Source organism: Numida meleagris, chromosome 4, assembly GCF_002078875.1.
Source record: "Numida meleagris isolate 19003 breed g44 Domestic line chromosome 4, NumMel1.0, whole genome shotgun sequence".
NCBI classification, from domain to species: Eukaryota; Metazoa; Chordata; class Aves; order Galliformes; family Numididae; genus Numida; species Numida meleagris.
Window position 1 is genome coordinate 56982483 of NC_034412.1, and position 27108 is coordinate 57009590.

General features: G+C 40.0%; 2 protein-coding genes across 9 annotated transcripts in view; both read right to left on the minus strand.

Moving 5' to 3' along the window:
- UBA6 (ubiquitin like modifier activating enzyme 6) overlaps nucleotides 1-19878 on the minus strand; it is a 31824-nt gene extending 11946 nt beyond the window's left edge. For 2 of the 4 annotated variants that reach the window (XM_021395102.1, XM_021395104.1), the window contains exons 1-23: nucleotides 19776-19872; nucleotides 19364-19569; nucleotides 17616-17683; nucleotides 16871-16965; nucleotides 16014-16042; nucleotides 15100-15194; nucleotides 14485-14596; nucleotides 13698-13778; nucleotides 13069-13191; nucleotides 11912-12035; nucleotides 10570-10673; nucleotides 9728-9790; nucleotides 8651-8727; nucleotides 7908-7974; nucleotides 7362-7505; nucleotides 6762-6829; nucleotides 6411-6489; nucleotides 4304-4384; nucleotides 3854-3931; nucleotides 2421-2602; nucleotides 1612-1717; nucleotides 313-402; nucleotides 126-206 (exon numbers count right to left, since the gene is read on the minus strand). In XM_021395102.1, coding sequence (XP_021250777.1) covers nucleotides 126-206; nucleotides 313-402; nucleotides 1612-1717; nucleotides 2421-2602; nucleotides 3854-3931; nucleotides 4304-4384; nucleotides 6411-6489; nucleotides 6762-6829; nucleotides 7362-7505; nucleotides 7908-7974; nucleotides 8651-8727; nucleotides 9728-9790; nucleotides 10570-10673; nucleotides 11912-12035; nucleotides 13069-13191; nucleotides 13698-13778; nucleotides 14485-14596; nucleotides 15100-15194; nucleotides 16014-16042; nucleotides 16871-16965; nucleotides 17616-17656 — 1920 coding nt within the window. In that variant the 5' untranslated portion in view covers nucleotides 17657-17683; nucleotides 19364-19569; nucleotides 19776-19872. Of the gene's footprint in view, nucleotides 1-125; nucleotides 207-312; nucleotides 403-1611; nucleotides 1718-2420; nucleotides 2603-3853; nucleotides 3932-4303; nucleotides 4385-6410; nucleotides 6490-6761; nucleotides 6830-7361; nucleotides 7506-7907; nucleotides 7975-8650; nucleotides 8728-9727; nucleotides 9791-10569; nucleotides 10674-11911; nucleotides 12036-13068; nucleotides 13192-13697; nucleotides 13779-14484; nucleotides 14597-15099; nucleotides 15195-16013; nucleotides 16043-16870; nucleotides 16966-17615; nucleotides 17684-19363; nucleotides 19570-19775 lie in introns of all 4 variants that reach the window. The other 2 variants (XM_021395101.1, XM_021395103.1) reach the window with 2 other exon arrangements.
- LOC110397989 (transmembrane protease serine 11E-like) overlaps nucleotides 24041-27108 on the minus strand; it is a 46750-nt gene continuing 43682 nt past the window's right edge. For all 5 annotated transcript variants that reach the window (XM_021395122.1, XM_021395124.1, XM_021395123.1 and 2 more), the window contains one exon: nucleotides 24041-26820. In XM_021395122.1, coding sequence (XP_021250797.1) covers nucleotides 26659-26820 — 162 coding nt within the window. In that variant the 3' untranslated portion in view covers nucleotides 24041-26658. The remainder of the gene's footprint in view (nucleotides 26821-27108) is intronic.

The window sequence follows — 27108 nt, forward strand, 5'->3', positions numbered from 1 at the left end:
AAGAAGTCTTCAGAAAATCTGAACAAAGTCAGAAAACAAACCAAAGCATACTTAACATAAATGGAAACAAAATCCATAAAGCATTAGTTCAAACTCTGGATTTTATCCTGGCAACATTCTCCTACCTGTAAAACTTCTTCTGCAGATGGATAGGTTTGCCAAAATTTGTTAAACAATGAAGGCTTGTGAGAAAATAAACTTTCAAACTAGAAAATAAAAAGAACAATACAGCATTTAACAATAAGTACCTCAAATGTCTCACCTTTTCAAATACACAGTTATTTCAAAAAGGCTGTGAATTTATTTCCTTACCTTATCTCTTGCCCACTGTATCGTATGTTCAATGGCAGCAGGGAAAGACTTCAAGGTGCAAAAAGGTATTTCTTCTTCTGGTGGATCCCGCTATATTTAAGGGGAGTTGTGTGTAAGGGCAGACTGATTAATGTTTATTACTAATCATAGGACCAAGAACTTGAAGACTATGCAAGTTTCCAACTCCACTATTATAAAAAACAAGGTAGCTTATTTATGCCTAAACAAAGAAGCATAAAACAAATTTTGTTTTATGAAGAAGAATCTGAACAACACAGAAGTAAAACTCAACCCTAATGCACGAATAGCAGAAGCAATTACCAGCCAGTTTATCCATGATATGCAGCTCACATTCACATACTCTCGCAAGGTAAAAGCCACCCTGTCTCTCAAAGACAAGCAATTTTTTTTCCCCATTACCTATAGTAAAGCTGCAAGGATTGTCAACATCAATGCTACGTGGCAAATGGCACAATTTCATGGTGCCCTCAATCAGTGAATTTCTACCTTGTGATGGTAGTTTCATAGGAACTTAAATTGTGGAAAACTGCAAGAGTTTGAGGGCAATTTCCTCCCTCCCCATTTATAAAGAACTGATATGCATCTTTGTGGAAACAAGCAGACTAATGCCTACTATTGAGGCTTGTGTTTCTCCTGCCTGCCTGTGGGTGGTTACTATCAGCAAGAACAGAACAAACAGGCAGAAAACAGCTCAAAGAAAGAAAACTACATGCACAAAATCAGCTTGCATTCTTATTTAGAAGAGTTTTGGGGGAAAAAAAGCACAGTCAGTTCATTGAAAATCTTCAGAATTAGGACTTTTTTTTCATAACTCTATTAAATAGTCACTTTCTGACTACAGAGATGATAGGCTGCCTCTAACTCAAGACAACAATACACAGCTGTTATAGTCAAGCACTTAAGTAGTGCAAAAAGGAAGTCCTTTGGCCTTACGTGGCAATCAGAACTTATTCAAATAAACTCAGATTTGTTCAGGGCATCACTTCAAGACTGAGAGTCACATTACAAAATTTTCTCCCCCCAACACGAGGGGGGGAGAAATTTACTGGCCTAGATGTAATGACCAGCAAGGTAGAGGGCATAGTATCTCCAGTCTGCTCAAATTTAATTTCTCGTGGAGCTTTTCTTCAGAAACCAAGGAAATAATTACTTCCTAATAGTATCGAATCTGAACAACTCAAATAGGCCACTTAGTTTAGACAGATACAAAAAAATTAAAGAATCATACATCATAGCTATCGGACCAGCTACAGAAGTCGATAGTCATAAACGACTTACGTGACTATTATATGACTCTGTCAGATGAGGTACAACAACTTCTGTGTGTCCTTTTGTTCCCATGGTTCCAGAGTCTATCAGAGGACGCAGGTTTGCTACACAACGACTGACATGGAAAGACACAGATAATCAGGAGACAGGGTAATCTCTACACCTGCTTTGCAGACATTACCAGAGCATAACCCAAACTGACACTAGGACCTTTCAGAACAAGAACCAGCTCTTCTAGCTCTTCATATTTAACCTGTTCTTTTCTTGAAAAGGCTTAAACTAAACTCAGCAAAAGAACAGGTTAAATATGAAGAGCTACTTCAAGTTAGATCAAGACACCATAAACCAAAGCCAATCTACAATTCATTTTTATAAGTAGGGTTGTTTACATTGAAATTTAAGAACATATTCCCATGTGTAAGTAATTCAATCTGAAGACTGCTACACTGTCCTCCAACAGGCCTTGACAGCTATTTATTTCTAAGTCCATCAGAAGATCTCTGCCATGTGAAGAGCACCAGCTGTACAACAGCAGAGAGGTGTGGCGGTTTTTTTTTTGTTTTTTTTTTAATAGAATAGTTTGAGTTAGAAGGAACCATTAAAGGTCATCTAGTCCAACTCTCTTGCAATGAACAGGACACCTACAACTAGATCAGGTTGCTCAGAGCCTGTCGTTTCCATCCTGAATATAAATCCCTTCCTCCTCCCAGCCAGCAACCTTGTCAAAGGAGCAGAATAAATCAGAGTGAAATGCTATCAAATCTTTTAAGTAGTTGTAATTCAGGAAGACTAAAAATAGAAAAGCAGAGTTCACCTACCTATCAATGTATCTCCTTGCTTCCACATTGTCCAAAGCAGTGACAATCACATCTTGCCTGGTGTAGAATTCATCACTGTAAGTGTTTTCAGTGGCTGGACAAACTTTATTGATGTATGAGTCAATTTTTAAGCAAGGATTGATGTTCAGAGTTGCTTCTGCTGCAGTGTAGCTTTTAGGTTTCTGAAATACACACATATACACGTGTATATATCATCAATATTCTGATAAAGAACATCTGGTCACAAAAATATTGCTTTCATTTGCTGATCAGACAACAATTCACACGAATAAAAATACTAGTATGCAAAATACACAATAGAATTCGTTTATCATGATCTCCTTCACAAGTGTTTATCTTAGGCTGACTTTGTTTCTTCTTTTATTTAAAGTAGCACATAAAAGGTACCGCATAAATGTATTCAGTAACTGAAATGGCTGCTGCATACTGCCTCTCATGCTCTCCAAGAGCTGTAAGAAAGGTGCAGTTCATGACTTTCAGAGGATAAAATCATTACCATTACTTTGACTACGCAGTGCAGATATCAAACATATATGAACAATCTCACTACTGCTAGGTATTCCACACAAAACCAGTTTCAAAAGCCAAACCGGAAAAGAGTTCTTAACCTGACACTTCTATGTCTTCAAAATACTATATTCAATTATCTACAGATCACCACTTAAAACACCAGAACTCAGGACAGCGTGGCTTCTGATAGCTTGCAGAGACCACTTTACATTTAGTCACCCACCCAAAACATAAATCATTTTCAAATTTGCCCAACAGACAGGAAGCAAAAAATCCATCCACTGGCTTTTGAGCAGAGGAATCCTTTTTTCCCCCCACTGCTATCAAGGTTTGACCATCTTTTTTTATTTTGTGCCATGTTTGCAAGTAAAGGGATATTCTTTCTGCTTCTAAGGAGTTAAAAACATCCGTGCCGTACTGAACATATGTATTTTTTTCCAGGCTATTTACTTGCTTAATAAAGACTAAATTAAGACAAACAATAGCACCTAGCTAACACTTTAGTCAAATTACATTAGTAGTAGCTTAAGAAAACTTTTGCCATTGCTGTCTATTTAGTTTATTCTCCCTGAATTTCAACAGTGTAATAGGCATTTCCGGCACGCTAATTCGTGGTAGTTTCTAACGTACCACAGTGTTTGTAATCTTTGCACATTTGAGACACTGAATCAGTCAAAGACACCAGTGACAAACGAAGGTCAGACCAGTTAAGTTTACTCAACTGATACCAGTGATAAGTGGCACGCCAACACAGCATAGATATCACTTAAAAATATACTGGAGTCCATCACAGCTGTTCTCTGGACATAGATCCATACATTCACAAGTTGAGCTCTCAGTGGGGACAGAGGACAGTGAAACAGAACAACAGTCCAAGAAGTTTACTGAAGAAAAAAGCTTACCTGTATGTGATGAGGTCGAAAAAGAAACTGTCTGTTCAGGTTGGATTTCTCTATCAAATCTGGATCTGTAATTGTAACCTAAGTCAGAAGGGGCAAAAGCAATAGCTGAAGTTTATTTAAGTGTAGCACTAAGAGATACTCTTGAAGCAAACTGTATAAAAATAAGTCAAAACAAAACACTCCTGTTATTCACTATTGCCCATAGTTCTGCCCATACTCATAATGCCCATACATTTTCTTTTAAAATCAAAATACAGCAAGGCCACTCCAAGTGTGTTCTGCCTCTAATCGCATAATTTCACTCCATGCTGAGGCCATTTGTCTCTACGCCCAGAGATTGACCTGAAACAAGGCTTTGACTTAACACTTAAGTAGCCTAAGTATTTAATGCTTCCTTGTTACATTAATTCTACATAAGCAACGTGAAATTAACAGATGCACGTGACTTACCAATCCTTTATCTTGCCCAGTACCGACACCAAGAAGTGCGAAGTTTTTTAGCATTTCACAGCCTATTGCTCCACAGCCAACCTGAAGAGAATGAAGTTTTCAGAAGTCTTTGTAAGTGAAATCACTAAATAAAAGTAACACAGACAATTCAGGAACCTTCTGGAGAATGTTACGAATGACTTAAACACAGGTACTAGCTAAAACAACCAGAGAGAACATTTCTGGATCTGTTACCTAAAAGTATGGAAGAGCTGGTTAGAAACGTACAAATTGAATGGTAGCTTTGCTGTAGCAATGATGAAGTAGCAGAGTTCAAGATAAGGAGGGGGAATGAGGAAATCAAGTGTTAGAATACTGACCCCTGGAAGTGTGGATATATGACAAAGGAACATCATAAAAATCATTGCTTAGGCACACAAGAGTGGTGTTAGGAAAAGCTGAACTGCATCTGAAACCAGCAAAGGATATCACAGGTAGAAAGAATAGTTTCTGTCAGTGTATCAGCAGTAAAAGAAAGAAAACAAGGAAAATGTGAGCATGCTGCTGAGCACTGAAGGTATAGTGAGGGTGGATGCTGAGGTGACTTCTTTGCATTGGTTTTCACTGACAAAGTTTGCCAGGCTTTTGTCCCTAGAAGGAAGGTTTGGAAAAAGGAAAGGAGCTATCAGTAGCCACAAAGAATCAAGTAAGGGACAACCTGAAAAAATGAACACCACAACCACAGATACTTGAGAGAGCAGGCTGATGTAACTGCAAGCTGTTCTCTATAATCTTTCAAAGACTGTGGAGGTCAGAGACTGTGCCCAATGACTGGAGAAAGGCAGATATTAAATCCATATTCAAGAGTAACATTGTGGGGAACTGCAGCCTTATCAGTCTTATTTTGGTACCACAGGCAATCACTGAGCAAGCCCTCTTTAGAGTTGCTTCTCAACGTACAACAAAGAAGATGGTGACGAGGAATAACCAGCATGAATTACTAGTGGTAAAATGTTAAGCATCAAGCTGACTGCATTCTATGATAGTGAGTAGATGTGGGGATGAGATAAAGTGCAATGTCATACATGGATTGTGGCAAGGTGCTTGACAAAGACTCCCGCAGTATCCTTGCATCCAAACTAGGACATTATGGTCGACACTGGTGGGCAAATATATTTGGTAGTCTAAAACATAATAGACGTTACAAGTGGCATTGCAGGATACCAGCTGATATGCCTGAGAGCAGAAGAACCATTCAAAGGTCCTTAACAGGCTACCAGAACTCCAAGAAATTCAACACAGATAAGCACAGGCTCTGGCAGCTGAAGCATGTGTAAGTACAGCACTGCCTGTGTAGGTAGTGTTGCTGCTGAGATGGGTTCTTGGTGGACAGTAAACTAAACATGAGACAACAGTATGTCCAGTCAGTCATTAAGTCAAACTTCATACTGCGTAATATCAAAAAAAAAAAAAAAAGAGTACAACCACTAGATCGAGGAAGTGATTAGTCTCCTTTCCTCAGCAGCCACTAGACCATATCTAGAATAGAGGATTCAGTTTTGGGCCCTCCAACACAACAAAAAAAAAAGACTACGTAAGTCCAATTAGGGGGCTGCAACACCTGCCCTAATGAGAGAAGATGATGGATCTATACTTCTGTAAGCTGGAGAAGAGAAAGTCTGAGGTGGACATATTAGTGGCTGATTTCTAGGAAAAGGTTCCTGCCAAGGCAAAGCCAGTTTCTTTTTGGAGATGAACAGCAGAAGAATGAAAGATAACGGACAAAAATTGAGACAGACAAAGTTCTGACTTGGTAAAAAGAAATACATCCCTCTGTAAGACTAAATAGCCATTGAAACTGGTTGCCCAGAGACAACGTGCAATCTTTGTCCTTAGAGATTTTCAAGACCAAAGTGGATTCGCAGGTATGAGGCTGGCTCCAGAAGTCAGGCATTGCGTAGAACACTACACGCCGTGCAGCTTAGGACTTGTCTATTGTATGGATGTTTATGACAATTTTGGACCTCTTATTCTGCTGTAACATACTTAATCAGGTCTGACCTCTTCAGGTGATGTCAGTTGTGCTAGCAGAGTATTTGCAAAAACCCTAAGTGTCAGTTGTACTCACCAAGAAAACATTCAAATCATGCAGCTTCTGGCACAGAGATTCTCCGATACAAGCCCTCAAGGCATCATATCGATCTCCCCTGAAGAGGGGCAGGAAACAAAAACAGGAGAGAATCAAGTTTTGTTTTTGTTTTTTTTTTTTAACCATGGGAGTATTGTTATGAAATTCCGCTTTGAAGCAAATAAAGACACCGAGTCCCCTATAATCCCTACTCCTCCCGTTCTCAAATAGGACACACACTTTTAACCCCAAACCTCTCTCCCTCCAGAAAGTGGCACTAAACTAACTTTAAAAGACATCTGTGCCTACTTGAGAACAGTACATAAAAAAGCAGATTGTATTTATATTTACCGTGGAAGAAATTCTTCAGAGCCCATCTTTTCTAGAGGTGTAACAATGTCTAACATATCTATATACAACTGGAAAAACAAAAAGTAAGAACTATGAATGTTTAGTTTAAAAAAAAAGAAGCATTTAAACGTACAACCGAGTCTAGAGATTTCATTATATATCATTGTAGTTCACAGTGTAATTTTCACAGACAGGAAAAAACGCGTGGAAGTCACTGAAATCTGAGCCACAACCTTTTCACTTGGACTGTGATGTCTGTAATCAGAGGATTGTGTGATCTTATGAATTGGAGCATGATGCTTTTAACTTTATTCTGACATTTGTCCTGTGAGTCCTGAAAGCACTGCTCTTGTACACAGTAGCTTAAGATAGCATTTGGCTATACCACACTGTGTATGATGTCTGAATCCCAAACAGAAAAGTTTTAGTTACAACTGCCTGTTCTTTTAGAGTATGCACAAAACCACCCCATTTTCCCTAAGTTCGGTCTCGAGTCTTTTCTTTTTCCTCCTGTTAGAGAAGTTGTTCAACACTCACAACACAACCATACATTCATCACATCACTGACAAAATCAAGGTACAGAAGGAAAAAAGCCTTACCCATTGCTGCAATGGAGAAAATTTTCCCGTTACTGCTTTCAGGACTTCCTGGCTAGCAACACCACCCACTGCTGCTGCCAGAGGAGCTAGAAATCCCTGAGCAGTTCTGGACAGCCACTTCACTATTTCTCCATTTACCTGAGGCTTAAAAAGAAAACAAAACAACAGTGTATATATCCCTTCAACCGATCAAGTTAGCACTTCACAGTGTCACTCACTATTGATCTATACTAAAAGAAAGAAATTACCTCACTCTGACTAGAAAAACGGTTTCCAGGAAAGGCAGATCCTCTACATATCCTGATCTTCTAACAAGCAGCTATCTAAAAACTTGATGCACACAGCCATGTGGATTCAGCTTTCATTTTAGGCAACCATGTGGTTGGACTAGTGCTGATACACTAATATCTTCTTGCGTGGCCTTCAGAAAATCACCAAATTCATACAAAGACACATACAGAGACCAGAACAAGGGCCAAAAACTAAAGCATGGCCTTTAGGCAACTGAGTGCATTAGAAATTACTCAATACTCATTTGCTACTCACTTTGTTTTCCAGTGTTTCACTTATAGACAGAGCTATTTTCAGCATTTCCTCAGCATCTTGATGGCATCTAGACACCAGGGTGAAAACAGTAATGGTCACTTACGCATTCTTGAGCCCTTCTAAAAATGCAATCGAGAAAGAATCGCTGGATACAGTTGGAAGATTTTGGAAATTTGTACTGGCTTTAATATTGAGCATTAAAGAAGCTCTTCAAGTGTTAAGGATAGCTCAAGAACAAGAGTCTCAGTGGAGAAGCCCCTGTGCAAGTCACGTGATTTACATTTTGTAAGTAGTTTCATCTCATTGGACTCAGAAATAAGCACACAAACTACAACTGAAACAAATTACAATTAATGAAAAAACAGCCTTCCTATGTTTTAGGTTTTTTGATTTTTTTTTTTTTGGGTCTTTTTAAATCCATGAACTGCCAGATAATTCAGGAATCACTGAACAACTTTATCTGTTTAATCTCTCAATGTGAAGAAACTGGAACAGAGAAAGACTGCCTTCAGAAGGAAGTGTTTAGACTTTCTGTCTACCTAGGCCCAGAATGTGCCATTGCTACACTGGGAAAGCCCTGTTACAAACCTAGACAGGTATTAGGTAACGTGTTTCATCTAGATTTCAGCTTTTAATTTCTGTGTTATCTAAGTACCAGATAGACAACGAACCCTGCTGTACATCAAGCCAGAGTAGAGATCTGCCTGTGTCAAGGCTTAGCAAACACAAGACTGCTGCATTACCCAATGTTCGGTATGCGACCAAAGTTCTCCTCGAAGTGGTTCAACGCTAGCATGGCAACATGGATTTGCAAAGGTGCCTGTTAAGACAACAATAGCTCTTGATGCGTTACATACTCAAACTGAAGAAGATAAAAGCAACTGTTTCTATGAACTGTTCAGCTCCACAAATGTTTAAGTAACATTAAAAAGCCAATCTGAAACATCTTCTGCAAGTGGTTTTACAAAATGGGTTTTGGTTTATAAAATATTGCTCAGGAGTAATGCAATACCCTTTGTACATGCTCGGCACCCACTTCAACTGAGTCCAGCTACAGGCCTCAAAAATAATTTAGTGCTGACATCATAGAAAACAGTATTTTTCTTTTAATTAGACATTAGAATGCACTGCATTATACCAAGTCTCAGTACCAAAGCCCAGCATTAATGGTCAACATCAGGAAACCTAAGCAGACAAGTTAGATCTTACACTATCAAACAAACAAATCACTAGATCAACATTTTTTAGTTTAAGATTTTAATGAGTCCGTGGCTGACGTTTTTTGAATATTAATAATACTTCAATACAGTTGTGTTGGAGACAAATACAGGTAGCTTCCTCTTGGATTTTAAATACCACTGAATCTTTTCACAGAGGAAAAAGAAATTCTTCTCACACTTAACTGCAGTTAAGTTAATTTTTCTATACTGTCCTAGCTTTGAATCCATTGAATTTTTTTTTTAATCAAAGGTCATCGAAGAAAAAACACTGTTTCTTTTAAAAATTTATACTGCCATCCATTAAAGAGTTATTGAAAAACTGACATTTTAAACAGCAGATTTACAGAGAGACAGCCGAGCTATGAATTTACAATATAATTTGTGCAATCAATGGGTAAGTTTCTCCAGAAACCTAAACCACACTGCATGCTCTGTGTGAACACACAATCTGATCCCCTACTCCTATTTCATACTCTAAACTCACATTTAACAACTGTAGAAGTTAAAAATGTTTACTGCTACAGATATAAAGCTGCAGCTTACATTCTGTGTAGTTTTAAGGTTAAAACACTGACACCCAAATCCCCACACATTAATTACCTCAGGCTTGATAAAATCTGCAACTAGGCACATTGGTTTAGTTAGCTGCTCCTCCAACCGTTCCTGGAAAAACACAACTCATTGAACTAACACAGTCACTTAAGAACAGGACAGTTACTGCTACCTGAGAAAACAATACTCTTCCTGAAGAGACTAAGAAGCGAGTATCTTTTCTTCCTAGCATTTATACTACTCTCTTCGTAACTACTACCAGAAAAGATGCATAAAATAAAACTGAAAGTTTTGTCAGTCAAAAGTGTAACAGATGTTTCACATCACAGTGGCAAGACCCATTTCTTCAACTGCTCTGAGGTCACCTACTGGGTATTTTACAAGCAACTGGTTCTGTGTGTGTATATCTTCCCAACTCACCAAGAACAGAAAGCCACTGCTTTGCAGAGACAGGATACAGCCCCTGCGCTGGGCATTCTCATATCAGCTGCAGCTGGTCCTCATTTCCAGCTCCCTTGCATGACATTTAAGTGCACCCAGGTCCAACTCCCTGTTGGCCCAAAATGGCACACAGCACCATGTAGCTTGCAATCCCTTTTACACAAACTCATCCAACTCTCACTTCTTCTCAGAAGGCTGCCAAGAAACCACATATTTGTAGGCTTTTATGGGCTCCCTCCCATATGGGAATGGGCTTCCCATATATTTTTCTCCTATGCTATCAGTTAGCTTTGAGTTTAAAGCATTTCTTATTCTCTGTGATTTATTATCACCATCCCTACCAAGTTAAATGTAAATACGAATCATGTGTAACCAAATCATCTTCTGAACTCAGCTTTCAATGCTTACACTATAACACTGAAGAACCTGATTTTGCCAAACACACTTACAAAGTAAAACATCTTGGGGGTCTTCACTTGGACAGCTATGCCACCATGCAAGTAAGGCTCCATGTCTGATGTATTGCCAATGCTAAAGGAGTATGGTGACACCACTGAAAAGAAGAAAGAACACTGTGGCAGTGACAGACAACACATGCTACAATTCTACACATGACAAAGCAGGCTTTTTACACCTCCAAAGCTTTTTATGTTCTAATTTTTCAGCACGCAACCTTGCTTTGAAATTACGAACACAGCTGACCCTCCTAACTAACGGGGTCATCCCTCTTTGCCAGGCTCTGGGCCAAAGAATTAGTCTCATGTCATCTACTATAAAATAAGCTTTTTAGAGTAGCAGTAGTTTTAAAAAGAATTCTAATGACCATAGCTCTGTAACAAAAATGAAATCACTCTCAGTTTTATTCGGACTGTGCACAGCAGCATCCAGTACACTACTCAGAGTAAGATTTTAGAGAAATAACTAGAACAAGCCATCAAGAAACAAGCTCCAGCTGCCAAGCAAAGCAAATGAAATCTTTCCTGTCAGAGCACCTGGAGCATTGTTCAGACAAAGGAAGCTGACCAAGGTATTTTGGTAATTCATGGGACATAAAGAATGAAACCAAAACCTGGGTCATAATTAATAGGAAAGAACTGAATATAGGACCAGAATTGGCTAAACAAATGAGCCCAGAGAAAATAGACTCAACCACCCCTCAAAGGGTGAGTTTTCATCTCAGACCACGTAGAAATTAAAAATAACTGAAAAATCTTAAGTCTGTTCTCCCTCCTTCTCCCCACTCCCCTCAATTAGGTGATTCCCCAGCATCCGAAGGGAACTGAGTAGTAGGCCTAGAGACCTCAACGTTGAAGACAAAAGCTGGGTAAACCGCAACTCATGAGAAAAGTACGCTAAGAAACAGAGTGATAAGTGACATATCCCTCTACACTTAAATCACAACACAAGGAACTACAAGGCAAACAGTGCCATACACAGCAGCGTTAATGTAGTCCAACACTGTGACAGAAGCACAGGCTTTACACAGTTCTTCAAAACAAACCACTTGTGTCAGCAAACTGTTGACAGCAACCCCAGAGACTGCCAACTACCTTCCACTAGCTGGGAGTTCCTACTGCTCCTTAAACAGTAAGATGAGTTCAGACAAGCTTTACTAAACAGAAAAGAAATTAAGACAACATGAGGAAGACCTCCATACCAGAAGATAATTTTTCTTGTGAGCTCACTGCAGATCTGCACAACCCAGCACTCTTCTAGCTATAATAACTAACAGTATAGCGAGCTTAAAAGAAGTCCAAGAAGTACACTGCAAAGCAGTCAGCACCACTTTACCTGTTATTTGGTGTGTGGATCCGTTTAAACACGACATTCCATTAACTTCGCGAAAGGTTAAGAACTGTCCTGTTTCAAGCCTGTGTGGGTGATTTTCAAGGCAGGTGACAATACCAGGATTTGACTGAAAGCAAAAGCAGCAAAGTTGGCAAAGAGAAAAGAGTTTTGTTTAAAGATGTCATGCATTATCAGAAAGTTTGCCTATTGAAACTACAGTTACTAATACTTCTAGCACCTCAGTTCTGCCATACCAAGGGAGTTATCTATGACAATTATTCCTCTCCAGAGAGTGGAAATAGCGTGCAACTAAATTCAAATAACAGATTATGAATTGTAAGAAAAACAAATAAAAATACTGCTCACCATGGTGTGCAACCAGGGCAAGCCGTGATATTTAACTCTCTATGGCTTATGTAATTAATGAGAACAATCAAGTTATTCAAAGAACAGGCTACCAAATCATTATGTCATGAACTTCAGATCAAACACAATTTGTTATGCAGCCCCTTCTAGTTTGATACTACTACATCTAGAGTGGAGATATAACAGAAGACTTGCTAATGGGTGAACAATGTGCTAGTCTGAACTTCCAAACAGAATTGAGAGGAGCTGAAAATGTTTAAAATACAAGATCAACTGGATATCCTTTCTAATATTCTCCACTGGAAGTGTTAGCAGTAACATCTCTTCACCACTTTTGCTTTTGGAGACTAAAATGATCAGATGTCTTCTCAAAGCAGGCTCTCAATCCCCTTCATCATACCAGTAGTGCTCCCCTATATGTGCTACAGTTTCTCATTAAAAAGTGACTAATTTCAGGAGTATTTCAGGGCTTCTTTTGAAGACTCAAAGTATTCCCACATCAAGGCTATGTGCTCCTCTCTCCACATCTCACCTCCTTTCTCTTAAAAAGCCCGAAAATTAAGATGTTGCATTTTAAGTAACATCCAGGAGGCATCAGCGTGCTCTGTGTTATTAGCACTAATCATTGACTGTTTTTGATGGAGATATTGCAATCGAGAAGCTTGGTTTGCCTCTGCTACGCAGTTTTCAATTCCTTAGCAGGCTAATAAATTGGAACACACTGCTGGCCATGTAGCCAGTAATGACTCATAACAAAGCGAAGTTATGCTAGCACAATTACTTCTGTCCCTTACTTGCGTTATATTTGAAATGAAGATTTCCTTTGGCTCCTCTCCTGTTGTATCCAATACTTCAAATTCATCACCAAAGTCACAAAACAAACGTGAACATATTCCATATACATCTGCACTGATGAACTACAAGACAAAGCAAAAATCGTGAGCATCTCAGAAACAGCTCATGCCAAAAGAATGAATTCTCACAACCAACCCTGTCCAAAGCCAGCAGATGGAAATTCTGCTCTGGTGAAAATCTGTCACAAACACCTAGGCCACTAGCTACACAGCACAGTATTAGAGACAGAACTAGGGATACTCATTAGCATTTCAGAACTTCTGCACAAGAAAGAGGAGTCACAGAAATAAGCAGTGAAGTACTGCCATTTCTGCTACAGTCTCATTTTTTTTTCCCTTGCTCAGTTTTTTTTCAGATTTCTCTCTAAAGAACAAACCTATGGTTACCCAGATAACATCAAACACACGCACAGAACAGTAACAGCAATCTCCCAAAAATCACACTGCTGCATCAACGTGGTTTCTGCAGAGAAGTATATACCACATAACTTGCTTTCTCCATTTCTGGAAAGAACATGTTGCAGAACGCTCACTGAATGGATTAATAACCTGTTTAATTTTTCCATTACCTTAATGGGTGGCTGCTGAGCATGACAAAAGGCATTAATCTTCTTCTGCAGTGACAGGCTTACTTCAGTCAATATGACACACTGCGAGCAAGAATACAAATAAAGCTAAGACAGCAAAAACAATCAGTGCTTTAAGGATGGAAAAGTAGTAGTAACAGTAAGTTACTTAGGAGTCCCGAACCTCTAAGATTCCTTTCTTCCACCCCTAACTTAACAGAGAACGGAGTCTCAAGTCAAATTAAGTTTTCTCACACCTTATCATAGCTAAGACACTCAGAAATTTGTTTAGCTTGGGTATAACCAATAGCCACATAGTATGAGATCCCAACTCATCCTGAGCCATGCACACAGGCAGGAGACAGCTGACTGAACAACTGAAAAAATCCCCATTCCACTACAGAGTAGCTTACATTTTGCTAATTAGGTACATGGGTAAATAAACTAGTCAAACAGAAAGTGCTTCTGCTGCATAGACTACAATGCACAAAACACACGTAGAACATACTGTAATATAACTGAAAAAAGTCAGTTTTATCTTGTAAATAAGAAAAACATTATATCTCAAGTCTCAAGTAACTCCTTATTGTCACAGAAAATTCCATAATTGATGTGAAGTGCTAGGAACAGAAACAGTTTCAGTCTTGAAAATGTAAGCAGGATCACTTAATTAGTCCAAACGCATCTTTCCTTCCATCATCTCAGAATGTACTCAAAAGTTTGTTTCCATTTCATTTACTTACATTAAAAAAAAAAATCAAGTTGTTTGCTCTGTTGGAGAGTGACATACCTGATATTGCTTCAGGAAAGACAGATCCGTGCTTTCATCTAGTGGCACTGTCGATGCTGCTACATGGACATATGGATTAAGTTCTGCAATGCGATGAAGAGTGGCCTCAGCCCTGAAAGAACAGCAATAGTTTTTGGGTTTTTTAATGCAATTACAAAATTGCATTTTCTAAACTGAACTTCATACCAGGCATGCCCTACAAGAGTTCCTAGAAAGTCTCCTGGTGACAATCAGCAACTCATTTCTTCACATTCAAATTCCTAGCAGGACTGAGGAAAACAGCTGTATCTAACATACAGTAGTACGTGCTGATGTTCTGATGCTGTGGCCATTTTCTAGTCTTGCAAAGGTAGATGAGAAAGTTTAAGGGAGAAACGCACCCTGGCCCTCACTACTAATTTTGTCTTAAGTGAGATATTCAACTTAAGAGACAATTCCAGTCCCCATGGACACTTCCTGTGACACCTGGGCACTGTACTCAAAGCCAGCAACTCTAAAGATAGGGGTTAACAAGCACTTGATATGTATCAATACCTTTAGAACACTGAACTGCTATTTTTGCTTGTTGCTTCTAGCGAAGTTCAGCCCTCCTTCACCCCAAAAGACTTGACCAACCTGTTCCTTTGACTGATTATGTCATCCTCGTGGATGAAGAAGTTGATCCCTAAATCCCATTTTGTACATTGCTTGGTGTCATGAACTGTAAGAGCCTAAGAAAGAGGAAAAAAAACACATCTATTGGATGAAGCGTACGTAGCATTAGCACACAAAAACATGGATTATAAAATGCTGTAAAGACTAGCATCACAGAAGGTCCAGTCGTAATGTATGTAGGAAAGAGCTCCTCCAACCTCTTTGCCAAGACAGCTCTTACTGTTTGAGAGAAAGGAACGGATCTGGAAGACAAATTTTGTTAAACATTTTCCTCCCAGCTTGCAGAGATGAGAACATTTAAATACTGAGGATGATTTCTGCCACACTGCAATTAAAATGCAAAACTGCAATCTGTCATTGAAAAAGCTCAAAATATTATGATGATTTTTTAGTGACCGGAAGAAGCAATGTTAAAAGGCTTCTCTAATAAAATTAATCCCAGCAACACAAAAGCAGTTGTCAGATTAAAATACGCAACCATTTTAGATTCTATATAAATGGATTCTGACAGGCGACAGAACAGGATAACGTTTTGAAGAGACTGGCCTTTGCATTTACACCACTCACCGTTTATGAGAGGTGGCTTTACACAAAAGCATTCAATACCTGATCAGCAGTTGTCTGAAATATTTTACATGAACTATTTCAGAATGCTTCAACTGAGGATCTAAGACGGTATGAAAACTCAGATTTCACAGTAACGTGAGACTCACACCGTAACATTACAACGTTCCATTTAAAGTTTTTGTAGCCAGATCCTCAAATGTTTTGCAGACTTCCCACAGAAAGGCAGTTTCAGAAACTTGTGATTAGCTAGCTTAGTGGTACTGTCCCTTTCCCTCCCGCTCACTCAAAAACAGAACTGCTTTACATACCTTGACGCCAGCCAGAATTATATTTTTGGCTAAAAATAAAAAAAAAAGAGAGGCTGTTACAGATCTCTCGCAAGCTCTAAGTGAAAAGTTACGTGGGTGGACATTAACAGTATGTCATTCCTAAGAACTTCACAGCTTAAGGCTTTGTTTTCTTTTATGTTTAGTTGAAGCACTCTAACACCACCACTGAAGGCAGAACAACAAGAGCAAGGTTAAAAAGACTCTCTGCATTTGTCAATCATCAGCTGTTCATCCCACAAATGTGATTACAGAGATACTAATGACAATAAACAGCAAAACCTCACGTACACATTTTGGCACTCAGTGCAGAGTTCCATTAAAAGCAACTGAAAGGGTAACAGCCCAGGTACAGACAAGATTTGTCTTGGCTGTTTTTTAAAGAGTAAACAAAACGGTCATGGAGTCTCTTGCAATGGGGCAATTACAGAGTTTTCACCAAATTGCATCTGTTCCCCTCCCATCTCATGTCCCCATTTCCTAGACAGCAATAATTCAGTCTATAGCTGTTACTATATTAGGTTTATTGATAATGAAACCCGAAGGAATAACCTAGATTATACGCTCTCCATTTTCACCCAAGACATGAGATTTTGGGTAAAGCTACCTGGACTAGAAGCACATTTTCAAGTAAAATTTAGAACTCTGTTCTATTGCAAAGCTTTTTAGGCAGAAGCCCAGGATCTTTCCATCATCTGTGCTACTTAGGTATCTTAAATGTATATTCATTCAGATACTTCAGACATTCTTATTACATCTAAAATAAGCTTTAGAAGCAAGCCGGGACAGTATGTTTATGTACACTTGTGTCTGCTTACACAAATGATACCCAAACTTACCAATCTCCACACCAAGGCCACCTACACCACTCAGGAATACATGGGACTGAGCCATCTTCTGCATTGCTGTGTCTCCAAGAACGTACCTCTGCCGACTACATCAAAGATAAATTCAAATTAAAACAAGATACAAATAAAATCAAGAGCAAGTTAAAATATTTTCAGTTTAAGTAGCTATTCTTTTCCTCCTAGCGTCCAAATGAGCTTTTAATCTGCAGTATCACGTTCTGCAGGTGAACATGCATCAGCAGTGACAGGTGCACAGCTACATTTACAAGTCTTCCAATCAACAAGCAACTAAGGATGTAACATGCATATGCAGTGAAATGCATTTAGTAGAGTGCTTTTCAATTCCATGTTTTAGAGAAAAAATAAAAATTAAACAAAATAGAAACAAAGAAAACAAAACCAAGCCTAAAATCCAGCCAAAACTCAATAACCTGACATCTGGACAGAAAACAGCTGTAAGATACTGAAAAGGGAAGTTTCACAGGAAAATGGGTTATATCTTCAAGCTATAGTTAGTGCAAGAACTGGTTAAGAAACTTTGCAGGAAGAAGATTCATGTTCACATGCTGGATGTTTCTCCCTTCCACTTTCAAACTGAAGGAGGGAGCAGCTCAAGTAGGCATACCTTGACCTAATAGGCAGTAGGTACTGTTTTTGAGCCCTGTCTTTCACATTAACGTGTGTAGATCTAAGAGTAGCTGAAACATGAAGAACACTTAAAATCAGATACTCTTACCTATACAAAGCATCATCAATTTCCATAGAGTCTGCAGCCATGACGCAATGTGATTGATTTGCTCTAAACTGGTTACAAAATAAAGAATAGGGTTAAAATAATTTCAGTTTGCCATCTTCCCTACCACTTTCAGTTATTCCGTTGAAAAACTGAGCAAAAAAGTCACACTAAGATGTGAATACATTCAACTAAGAAATCAAATTTAAGATCTGATAAAGTTCAGAAGAGTTTTAAGAACAGAGTACACGAACTATTAAGACCTTCTCCTTGTTAAGTTACCAGTAAGCACTAGGATTACGAAGAAGCTCTGCCACTGGACAGGTTGACATGCAAATTTGTGAATTTAAAAAAAAAAAAAATGGATGGGGTCCTGGGCAATCTGATCTAGTGCCTCATTTAGTGGCTGGCAACCTTGCCTGTGGGTTCTTCAAAGTCCCTTCCAACACAAGCCAAGCCATTCTATGACTCTTTTGTTATGCAGGCTAGGAATTTGTCCCTTCTGGATCTGGCAGGACCTGCCACCATATAAAGGAGAAGCAAAACAGCTCCCATGTTTGACCCAGAGCATCAGTATCCATCACGGCTAAGAAAGAAAACATACAACATCCCCACAAACAGCCTTGGAAACCTACAGATTTTTAGACACAGCTTACAACCCTTTCTCCCAAGAGAGGAGAGAGAGGGGTATGTCGGAGGCAGGGCCACAAATCCGACCAGTTACGCTGCTCCACAGTGCGGATACTAGATCTCATACATTAGCCAACGCAGAAGGCAATTAGCATGTAGCACCTTCCATCATTAGCCACTTCAGCACTGCTCCTATGTGCTTACACAGCAAGCATTGAATATAAGCAATACCAACATTAGTAGATGATCCTAAAAAACAGCTCTCAAGGCAGAAAGTACCAGACCATATCTGATAGTCCAGTACTTGAGTCCCTGCTCAGCTAAAAGCCTTAATTTTTCCTCTCTGTCTGGAAATCCAGAATGAAAGTCTTCTCAGGTTACACCAACACCATCTCATAATGGCCCTAAGCAACCATCCCTGAGCTGCTCAGCTCCTCCATGGTCACCCTCCACTTTGGGACTGCCCAAAACAAAATGGTTAGGGTACAAAGGTGGGGAAGCTGACCCACCCTGAGGTAAAAAAAAAAACAACACCCATCTTCCAACCTCACAGCCCTTAACTGCATTTGCTGCAGCAGCATGCTTACTGACAGCCCTCACATGTGCTCTCCCCAATAGCCATTTGTAAATAATGAGGATGTGCAATGAACACACAACTTTTGCCATATGAATTACAAAAACACATCTGAGAATGGCTTTTCCAATGCATATTTACCTATTGCCAGTTCTCTTCCTGCATACTGTTATGGCACAGAGCTGCTGCCTGCACAACAACCGTTGTTTGGCAAAACACATTTAGTCATTCCAAAAGAGAACTCAGTAGTACTTTTGTCAAGCAGCTCTAGGACAGAACTCTGCTAATGTATTTCAGCATCCAAGTAATATTTCTCATTTTATCTCAGCCCATTTGAATCTCTCTCAAAGAACGACCCGTAACTGGGTCCTTACCAAGTGCTCAATGCTTATACATATGCTTCCATTTCTTTTCAGCCTCAGCTGCTTGTAGAGCACAGACCAGAGACAAACTAAGCCATGTCTGGGAAAGGACGACTGAGATGCTCTTAAGAACGGCAAAAGCTCAGGAGTCGTGGCTTTCGGTTTGGTTTCACGGTGCTTCTTACCTCGAAGTTACCACAGGGTCAGCTAACTACCTGCTGCTCAGCAGGCTGGGACAGCTGGGAGGCCTGGCCGCATCCCACCTACCCAGGGCTTCCGGATGCAGATCCCGGTCGAGGCAAGCTCCCTGTTCGGTCAGCGGAGAGAGAGAGGACACTCACACCCGCTCTTACCAACCCCGCGGGGCAACGCCGAGCTAGATTCGCGCTGCCTAAGGGAATCGACACAAGGCCAAAAGGCGTTAAAACAAACCCGTCCCTCCCCGCGGCCCTTCGGTCTGCGGGCACCCCCGCGGCCGCCTCTCGCCTCGAGGGAGAGCTGCCAGAACCCCCGGGGCGCTGGGACGTTCCCCCGGCTCCGGCCTCCCGCCTTCCCGCTCCAGGGCCCCACGCGCCCCGACCCGGCGCCCGCCCTCACCGCGGCGGCCTGGCGCTGCGAGCAGGCCTGCGCGCTTGCCGGCGCGCCGGGGTGGAGAGGCAGGAAGCCGGTGCCGCTCCGCCTGCGCCGACATGAGGGGCCGGGCTAAGGCCGCACCACGCGGCCCGCCTCCTGGCCTGCCGTGCCGCGACATGGCGGCTGCTGCGCGTCGCGGGGTTCGGGGATGGTTTTCCCCCGGCTTCTGTTCGCACGCGGTGATTTGCAACTGAAAGCTTGCCTTTGATAAAGGCAAAATCCGGACTCAGGGCTTTTTTATTTTATTTTTAATTCTGCAAGCACTGTGCTGCTAATAAATAAATAAAAAGTAATTTTAAAGAACCACATTATGTTGAAGAGTTGCCAGTTCACATGGCAGGTTATTTCTAAGCCCTGCCCTTGGGGTGCTGTCTCCACACAGTGTGGGACCAAAGCCAGCAAGATGTGGCCTATCTCGAATATAGACCAAATGTATTTAAGTGGGGCTTGGTGAGATAAATTTTGGCATCCCAAATGTATGCTGCGTGCCATCCAAAGGTACAAATTTGACACTGAGCAGTCACACAGTAAACACACAACAGCCCAAGCCCAAACAATGCTCATGGAAACTTCTGTGGGTTTTTTTTTTTTTTCATAGAATCACTGTCATTAAGGTTGGAAAAGGCCTCTAAGATCATCCAGTCCAACCATCAGCCCATCCCCACCATGCCCACTGACCATGCCCTCAGTGCTACATCTACCCACTACTCTAACGCCTCCAGGGAGGGTGACTCCACCACATCCCTGGGCAGCCTGTTCCAGCACCTCACCACTCTTTGTTTCCTAATACTCAAGCTGAACTTCCCCAGGACATCTTAAGGCCATTCCCTCTTGTCCTATCGCTGTCACTTAGGAGAAGAGGCTGACCTCACCACAACTGCCTTTCAGGCAGTTGTAGAGAGCCCTAAGATCTCCCCTGAGCCTCCTCCAGACTGAACAATGCCTGCTCCCTCAGCCACTCCCGGTAAGACTTGTGCTCCAGATCCCTCATAGCTCTGCTGCCCTTCTCTGGACACGCTCCAGGGGCTCAATGTCTTGTAGCAAGGGGCCCAAAACTGATCAACAGTATTCAGGGCACAGCCTCACCAGTGCTGAGTCCAGGGAGATGATAGTGGCATTCAGCCAGTGCAGATCAACCAAAGCAAGCTATGGCAACTAATGCTGTCTCCACAGAGCTCTGGTACCACCAACTCCACAACACCTTCCATTTGTATCATTTTCTCTGCTGCCTCCTTCTCTTCCCGTTTTCCAGGTTCTGGTTAAGACCCCAATACTAAGAGTCCTCCTACCAGGCTAGTGGTATCGCCCTTAAGTTCCCCTTCCTTCAGATCCCAAGTTTTGATCCTCTTTGTGGATGCACATCTGCTACATTATTTTCAATTACATTACCACTTCTATCTCATGTGACTGGTACATGACTGACTTGATCCTTCCAAGTCTTCCTCAGTATATACACCTCAATCCAATAATGGGTGCAGCTTTTGTGCTAAATTATTCTTTTTTTTTCCTTCTCTCTCTCTCTCTCTCTCTCTCTCTTTTTTTTTTTTTTTACAATGCACAGAGAAGACGTAGACAAACTTCATAGGACCACTAGAGGCCACTAAAAGTCTAAAATGGTGGACTGCAAGACAGGATAAACCAAGAAAGCAATACAGGAAGAACGCAATTCATACTAGTAAGGCAGTTGATATTTAAGGCTGGTATTTGCTTTTCAGCCTTTTTACAAAAGACCCAAAGTCAGAGTATACAGATAAATATTAAATCAATTACGTTATTTCAATGATTTCAAGAGCAACACACATACCCCATGAGAGGAATTAAATGGAGTTCCAGCTACTAGGAGTGACAAAAAAAGTGAAGAAAAGTTTGAAGTCGGCAAAAAATCTCGGCTTTAGTTTTGCCACTTTGCTGTTTTTTTCTCAGTGATTTTTACCTTCGTGTTTTCTTTCCTTAAAAATGAGCGTGTTTCTCTCTCTCTCTCTAAGGTTAAACTAACACTTTATAAGAACTTATCAATCAAATGTGTTATGAAAAATTATTAAAAAAAATCTGCTACATACCCTGTTTCTGTCCTGCTTATTGCACTCCTAAGATGGCCATCACCTCAATATGCAGTCATCCCACATAAACCAGATTTTGCATAGTAACAGTGAACATTGAAAAGCCCTTTGCCTACATGGAGAAACAGCAACAACCAGTTAATTCTTGCCCATCACTTCAGCAGGAATAAAGCAAAAACTAACCATCAATGAAACTATAAATATGGCATTCTAAGCCCAATTGCCAAATAAAACCAGCAGGTTCTGTTTACCGTAGAAGCCAAAGATACTGGTTCCCAGACTCATCAATTGGTAGCAGGTATCTCAGGAGCTCTCTTTGTTGATGGTACCAAATAAAAAGCACACAGGTTTTGTGCTTATTTTCCAAGAATGCAGAAGTTGAAGCATCTGGAGCCATTTGACTTCTTTCTTTTCACGCACAACCTGCTCTTTTAAAAATATATATAAACCCAAGACCTTAGTTATAAAATATAAAAATAATAATTTAAACAGAAAACAAAAAAAATCCTTCATAGTTGTACCACATTAAAGTAAGCTACAGTTTTTGAGATTGGCAAAAGGAACCAAACAAGGCTTTCAGCGTTCTGACTTTCTGAGGCCAATCATTGGTAGGTACCTTGCTGTTGGAACAGCTTTCAGCTTTCTGAGGCGAATCATTGGTAGGTACCTTGCTGTCGGAACAAGCTTTCTGTGCTTGAGCCAGCGCATTACTGTAGTTTCATTCTGTGTGCAGGTATTGAATACTTCTTTAAAGCCAATGTTTGCAAAAGGAGCTGTAGCAGATAGCTGTAAATCTCTGCTATGAAAATCCCAGCCACTAACACTTTTTAAGTCTTAATTTTCTGAATTTCAGGTGCAATTTCTAATTCTTGATAAGAACTCTGTAATGGAGATTAGGGAGGATGTATTTGCTTTTCTGATTTATTTAGTTAATAAATTAGCTGCAAATCTCTATGTCATTTTCTCCCTAAAAATGTGTTATTTGAAAGTATTATGGCCAACACTTTAGCACACAGGCCTGTGCAGAAACATCCATAAATCCCCATCAGCAGTGTTCCTTCAGTAGGTTTCCAAACATCCTGCCATAGGCTATGGCTGGCCTTGGGCTCTTAAAGCAGTGAGGTGCTGCCTGGTAAGGCTTTAATCTACTCTTTTTGGCAGGGCATGCAATGTGGAAGTGCTTTGTTGGCACATTTAAAAGGCCTCCACCTTCACAACGCGACTGTCTAAAAAGTCTGCTCACTTAAAGCTGCTGTAGGTAGTGACACCTTCCTAGAAACCACATTAACAATGTTCTTAAAATCCTGATGCAGGTAAACCTAGGTACCAATTACCCAAGGTGACTCCAAGCTAACGTGCTTGAAAGCATTTCCAAAAGCAAAAGCGAGCTTTTCCATGTACGTGTATCTCTAACACAAGCTGCAAGTTGCCAGATAAGTATTAATTGGGGTACATAATACCTTTTGGCTCTCAGCTCTTCTAATTTGTTAACAGGAATAGTAGATACGGAGTTGGAGTTTCTACAAGCTTTACTTACATAAAGTATCCCAATGACTGCTTGATGTCACTCAACCAGACCTCCTCAGGCGATCAGGCCTTGTGCAATCAGGCTCTTATTTCCTTCCTATTTGTGTTCCAGGTTTGAAGTTAGCATTGGGCAAGGCTCAACCAACTTGATTTGGATAACCAAGAGTTTGGAATGTGCTTCTGGAAGCTGTAAATCTGCCTGGGTAATCTCAGGAGAATTGGTATGTCAGCTGCATAGAAGTTCCTACTGCCAAGAGCCAGGAACGTCACGTTACAAGGATAGGATTTCACAAGGCAAGAAGCAAGGTGGTTGTTTCCTGGACGAAGGTCCAGATTTACTCTCAAATTTACATAGCACTGGCCGTATTGAAATTCCCATTAGAGTATTTTAGTATTTTAGAAAATTAATGTCTCACTTTTGTCACTGCAGAAATGTCTGTAAAGCTCCAACCACTGTTAGAACCAAAATTCCTAGGATCAGGAATGAAAAGAAAGCACTGCAGTTTCAGAATATATAACAAACTATTATAACAACTAATATAACAACAACTAATTATAACAAACTAAAGACTAGCCTATTTTTAATCAATCACACATTTCAGCATAGCTAATATTAAAGAAGAAAGGACAAAAAAGGAGCAATTGTTTTTAAATATATTTAATGTTATGAAATATGTTACCTTTATATCATTCAAATCCTTACTATATCTTAACAATAATAAAAGGTTTTTAAAAATCTTTTTCCTTAATCACACAATAGTCTTTTTTTTTTTTTTTTAATTCTACTGCAGAAAACAGAGTTTTCATAAATAAAACACTGACATGGAGTATAAGACAAACCCAGGCCAGACAGTTTGTTAAAAGTTTGTGAAGAAAAGTGCATCTGGCTGGCTCAGGACTCCCTGAGTAAGGTAGACATTCTCCCACACGCCTCTTGGCTGTTTGGCCTCTCACAATAAAATCTGAAATAAAGGCTGCCTTTCTCATTTTAAAGGTATTAAATACATGTTACTTTCAGTGTGAGGTAGGAACCAGTTTATATGGATTATAGATAACCTGGGCCTTGCCCCGTTATTGTTGCCCTTCCATCTGGTAGGCAAAAAGATAGATTTAAGTGGAAAACAAAGCCTTACCTCTCTGTGAAAGTGAACTGCAATTTACTTTCAATTGCAATTCATCTGTTGATTATAAGGAAGGGCATTCAGCTTCAAAACAATAAGAGGCACAAAAAACTAGGTGTAATTTCTTTTTTCCCATTCTCTTACAGAAGTGGCACCTGAACACTACAAGAAAACAGTGTTCCCAAGTGACCTAATCCCAAACTCTACAGTTTCTATTTAGCCCAGAGTAAATTCTTAGTTTAAAAATAGCAGCAACTCAAAAGTGCATAAATTACAAACTTCATCAATAAATTAAGGAAACACATTTGCTGCATCTGACTATCCTCCTAACTGTCCCAAGATCCTTTTCATTTTTAAATGAACATGGAAAATTGGAAGAAAGATACTATTATTTCAAAAGCAAAGCTAAACTAAAACCTTCAATTCTTTCTGAGACAAGGCATCTTCATTTTTGATGTTTGTTTTTTTTTTTAAATAAAATTCAAAAGATAAGGAAAAAAGACTGGAAGGAGCTGAAAAATAAGGCAATCTCTCTCCCACCCCTTTAAGGCTTCAACATAGGTTTTCCCATCCATGTGTACATTTTCATTCAAGGTTTGAGTTTTCAGGAAATGCTAAGCATCCTATCCCCATGAATTCTGATTATTACAGAGCTTGCACAGTAGAAAGGCTGAGGAGTGACCCAATCCTGAGCAGAAGAGGAGGTGAGATGCTCTGGAGAGATTTTCAGTTGTTTTAAGTTTAGTTGTGGGGTTTGCAGCTTCTTTCATGTCTTGTACAGACTCTCGTGAGTCCTGTATTCACAGCCTAAAAGCAGTCCTGTGGCCATTCAAAGACAGCAGAAGGAGACAGTACTGGATTGACATTTTGGTTCCATATATTGAAGGCCTGGGCTGTAGGGAACAGCAATAGTCATGTCACTGGACTCCATTCCACCAGCAATCTACTAGATGTCATGCACAGAGGTAGGAGAAGTGCTTAATCTGCGTATAAGGATAGTGTTTACTCTGAAGTTTTCATCTGGACTGTTCTTTAATATGAAGTTGCCCTTCAGACTCATAAGACAGGATCATATTTATTCATGGCAGAAATTAATCCATCAGTGAAGCAAGATGGTTTATCACTATTTTCTTTGCAGTAAGATGACTTCTACTGGCTGGCATGCCCTTGGAAAAGCACACTATTTCTTGACTTGAAGTAAAAAGGAAGTTCCCAGATGATTTGTGGTGAGTCCTTACTTTTTCCTTTAGCATTAATTTAAATGCTGGGTTGCATTCCAGTGAGCTTGTTCGTGGGGTCACACATTACAAATAAATTTTGGTAAAGCTAGTGTTTCTGTGTCATTAGCATGTTGTGAATTGAACAGAGTCTGTGGAGAAGGGCGTTGCTCCAGACATAGCAGCACAGTGTTGTGATACAGCACTTTTACAACAGCGTTCTTGAGTAACTTGAACTTCATAAAATCTACCAAAAATTTTGTGTTAAAAAGATGTGCTTTATAACAAGAACATCAAACTTCTGTCTTTTCCCTTCGAACTAAGTGCAAGCACAGAAATCCTCCTCTTCCTTAGTTAGGACATACCCCCAGTCCTGGCGGATCCACTGTTAGCTATCAAGACCACTGAGCAGGGTGAGTATCCAGGGTCTCAGATGCAGTCTGTGCAGATGATGATCTCTAACAAGAATAAAAATCAAGGGTTCACTTTCCTAGAAACACAGCTGTGACATATTTGCTTCACTGGAGGAAGAAGGTTCAGCTTCCTCTATGCTTAGAGTGTGGACATCTTCAGACCTCAGCCATAGCTGAAAAAAAATTTCTTCTTTCCTGAAAAATGTTTATGTTTATACAGGAGGTAAATTGCTAGCTTTTAAATGTTAGTTTAATAACACCCATTTATAATTTCTGATAAAAATGAGAACTCTTCAAAGCTCAAAGATGAGGAAGGCAATCTCATGTGTTTAGTATAAATTCACAAGGACTTAGGATCTCTGACAGCAAAGATAGTGCTTGCTGCAGGCAAAACTTGCTTTGACCAAAACTAATAGGAATACATACGCTAAAAAAATAACCTTTCACAATTACAGACAATTATGAGTTACATGTAACCTATGTAATTTTATCCATCTTTGATTTTGGAATTAGATGCCAGTTTTTGAGGTAATCCAGTCACGGAAATAAGTCACTCGTGTGTAAACTCCAGGTTTATTTGGTTTGGCACATTCATCTCCCCAGCTCACTATTCCCACGAGGTACCACATCAGTCTAGAATCTGGAGTAACCAGTGGTCCCCCTGAGTCTCCCTAGAGAAAGAGGAGGAAAAAAAAAAAGAATATTTAACTGATCAGAAGGGAAACTATAATTCTTTTCATAGACAAGAGGGTGTGGTGCATCCAATAAAAGAGAAAAGCAAGCAGTATTTCAAGAGCTGCCATTTATGCAGAATCCAGGCCGTTTATGAAATTTGCATCTGCAGTCAGTGGCTATTTCCTGTTTGCCATGAACTCTTTTGACCTGTCTGTGACCGTACAGTATCCTTTTATTAAAAATCAAGCAAACAAAAAATCCCCTTCTCGTTTTGTGAAGCATTC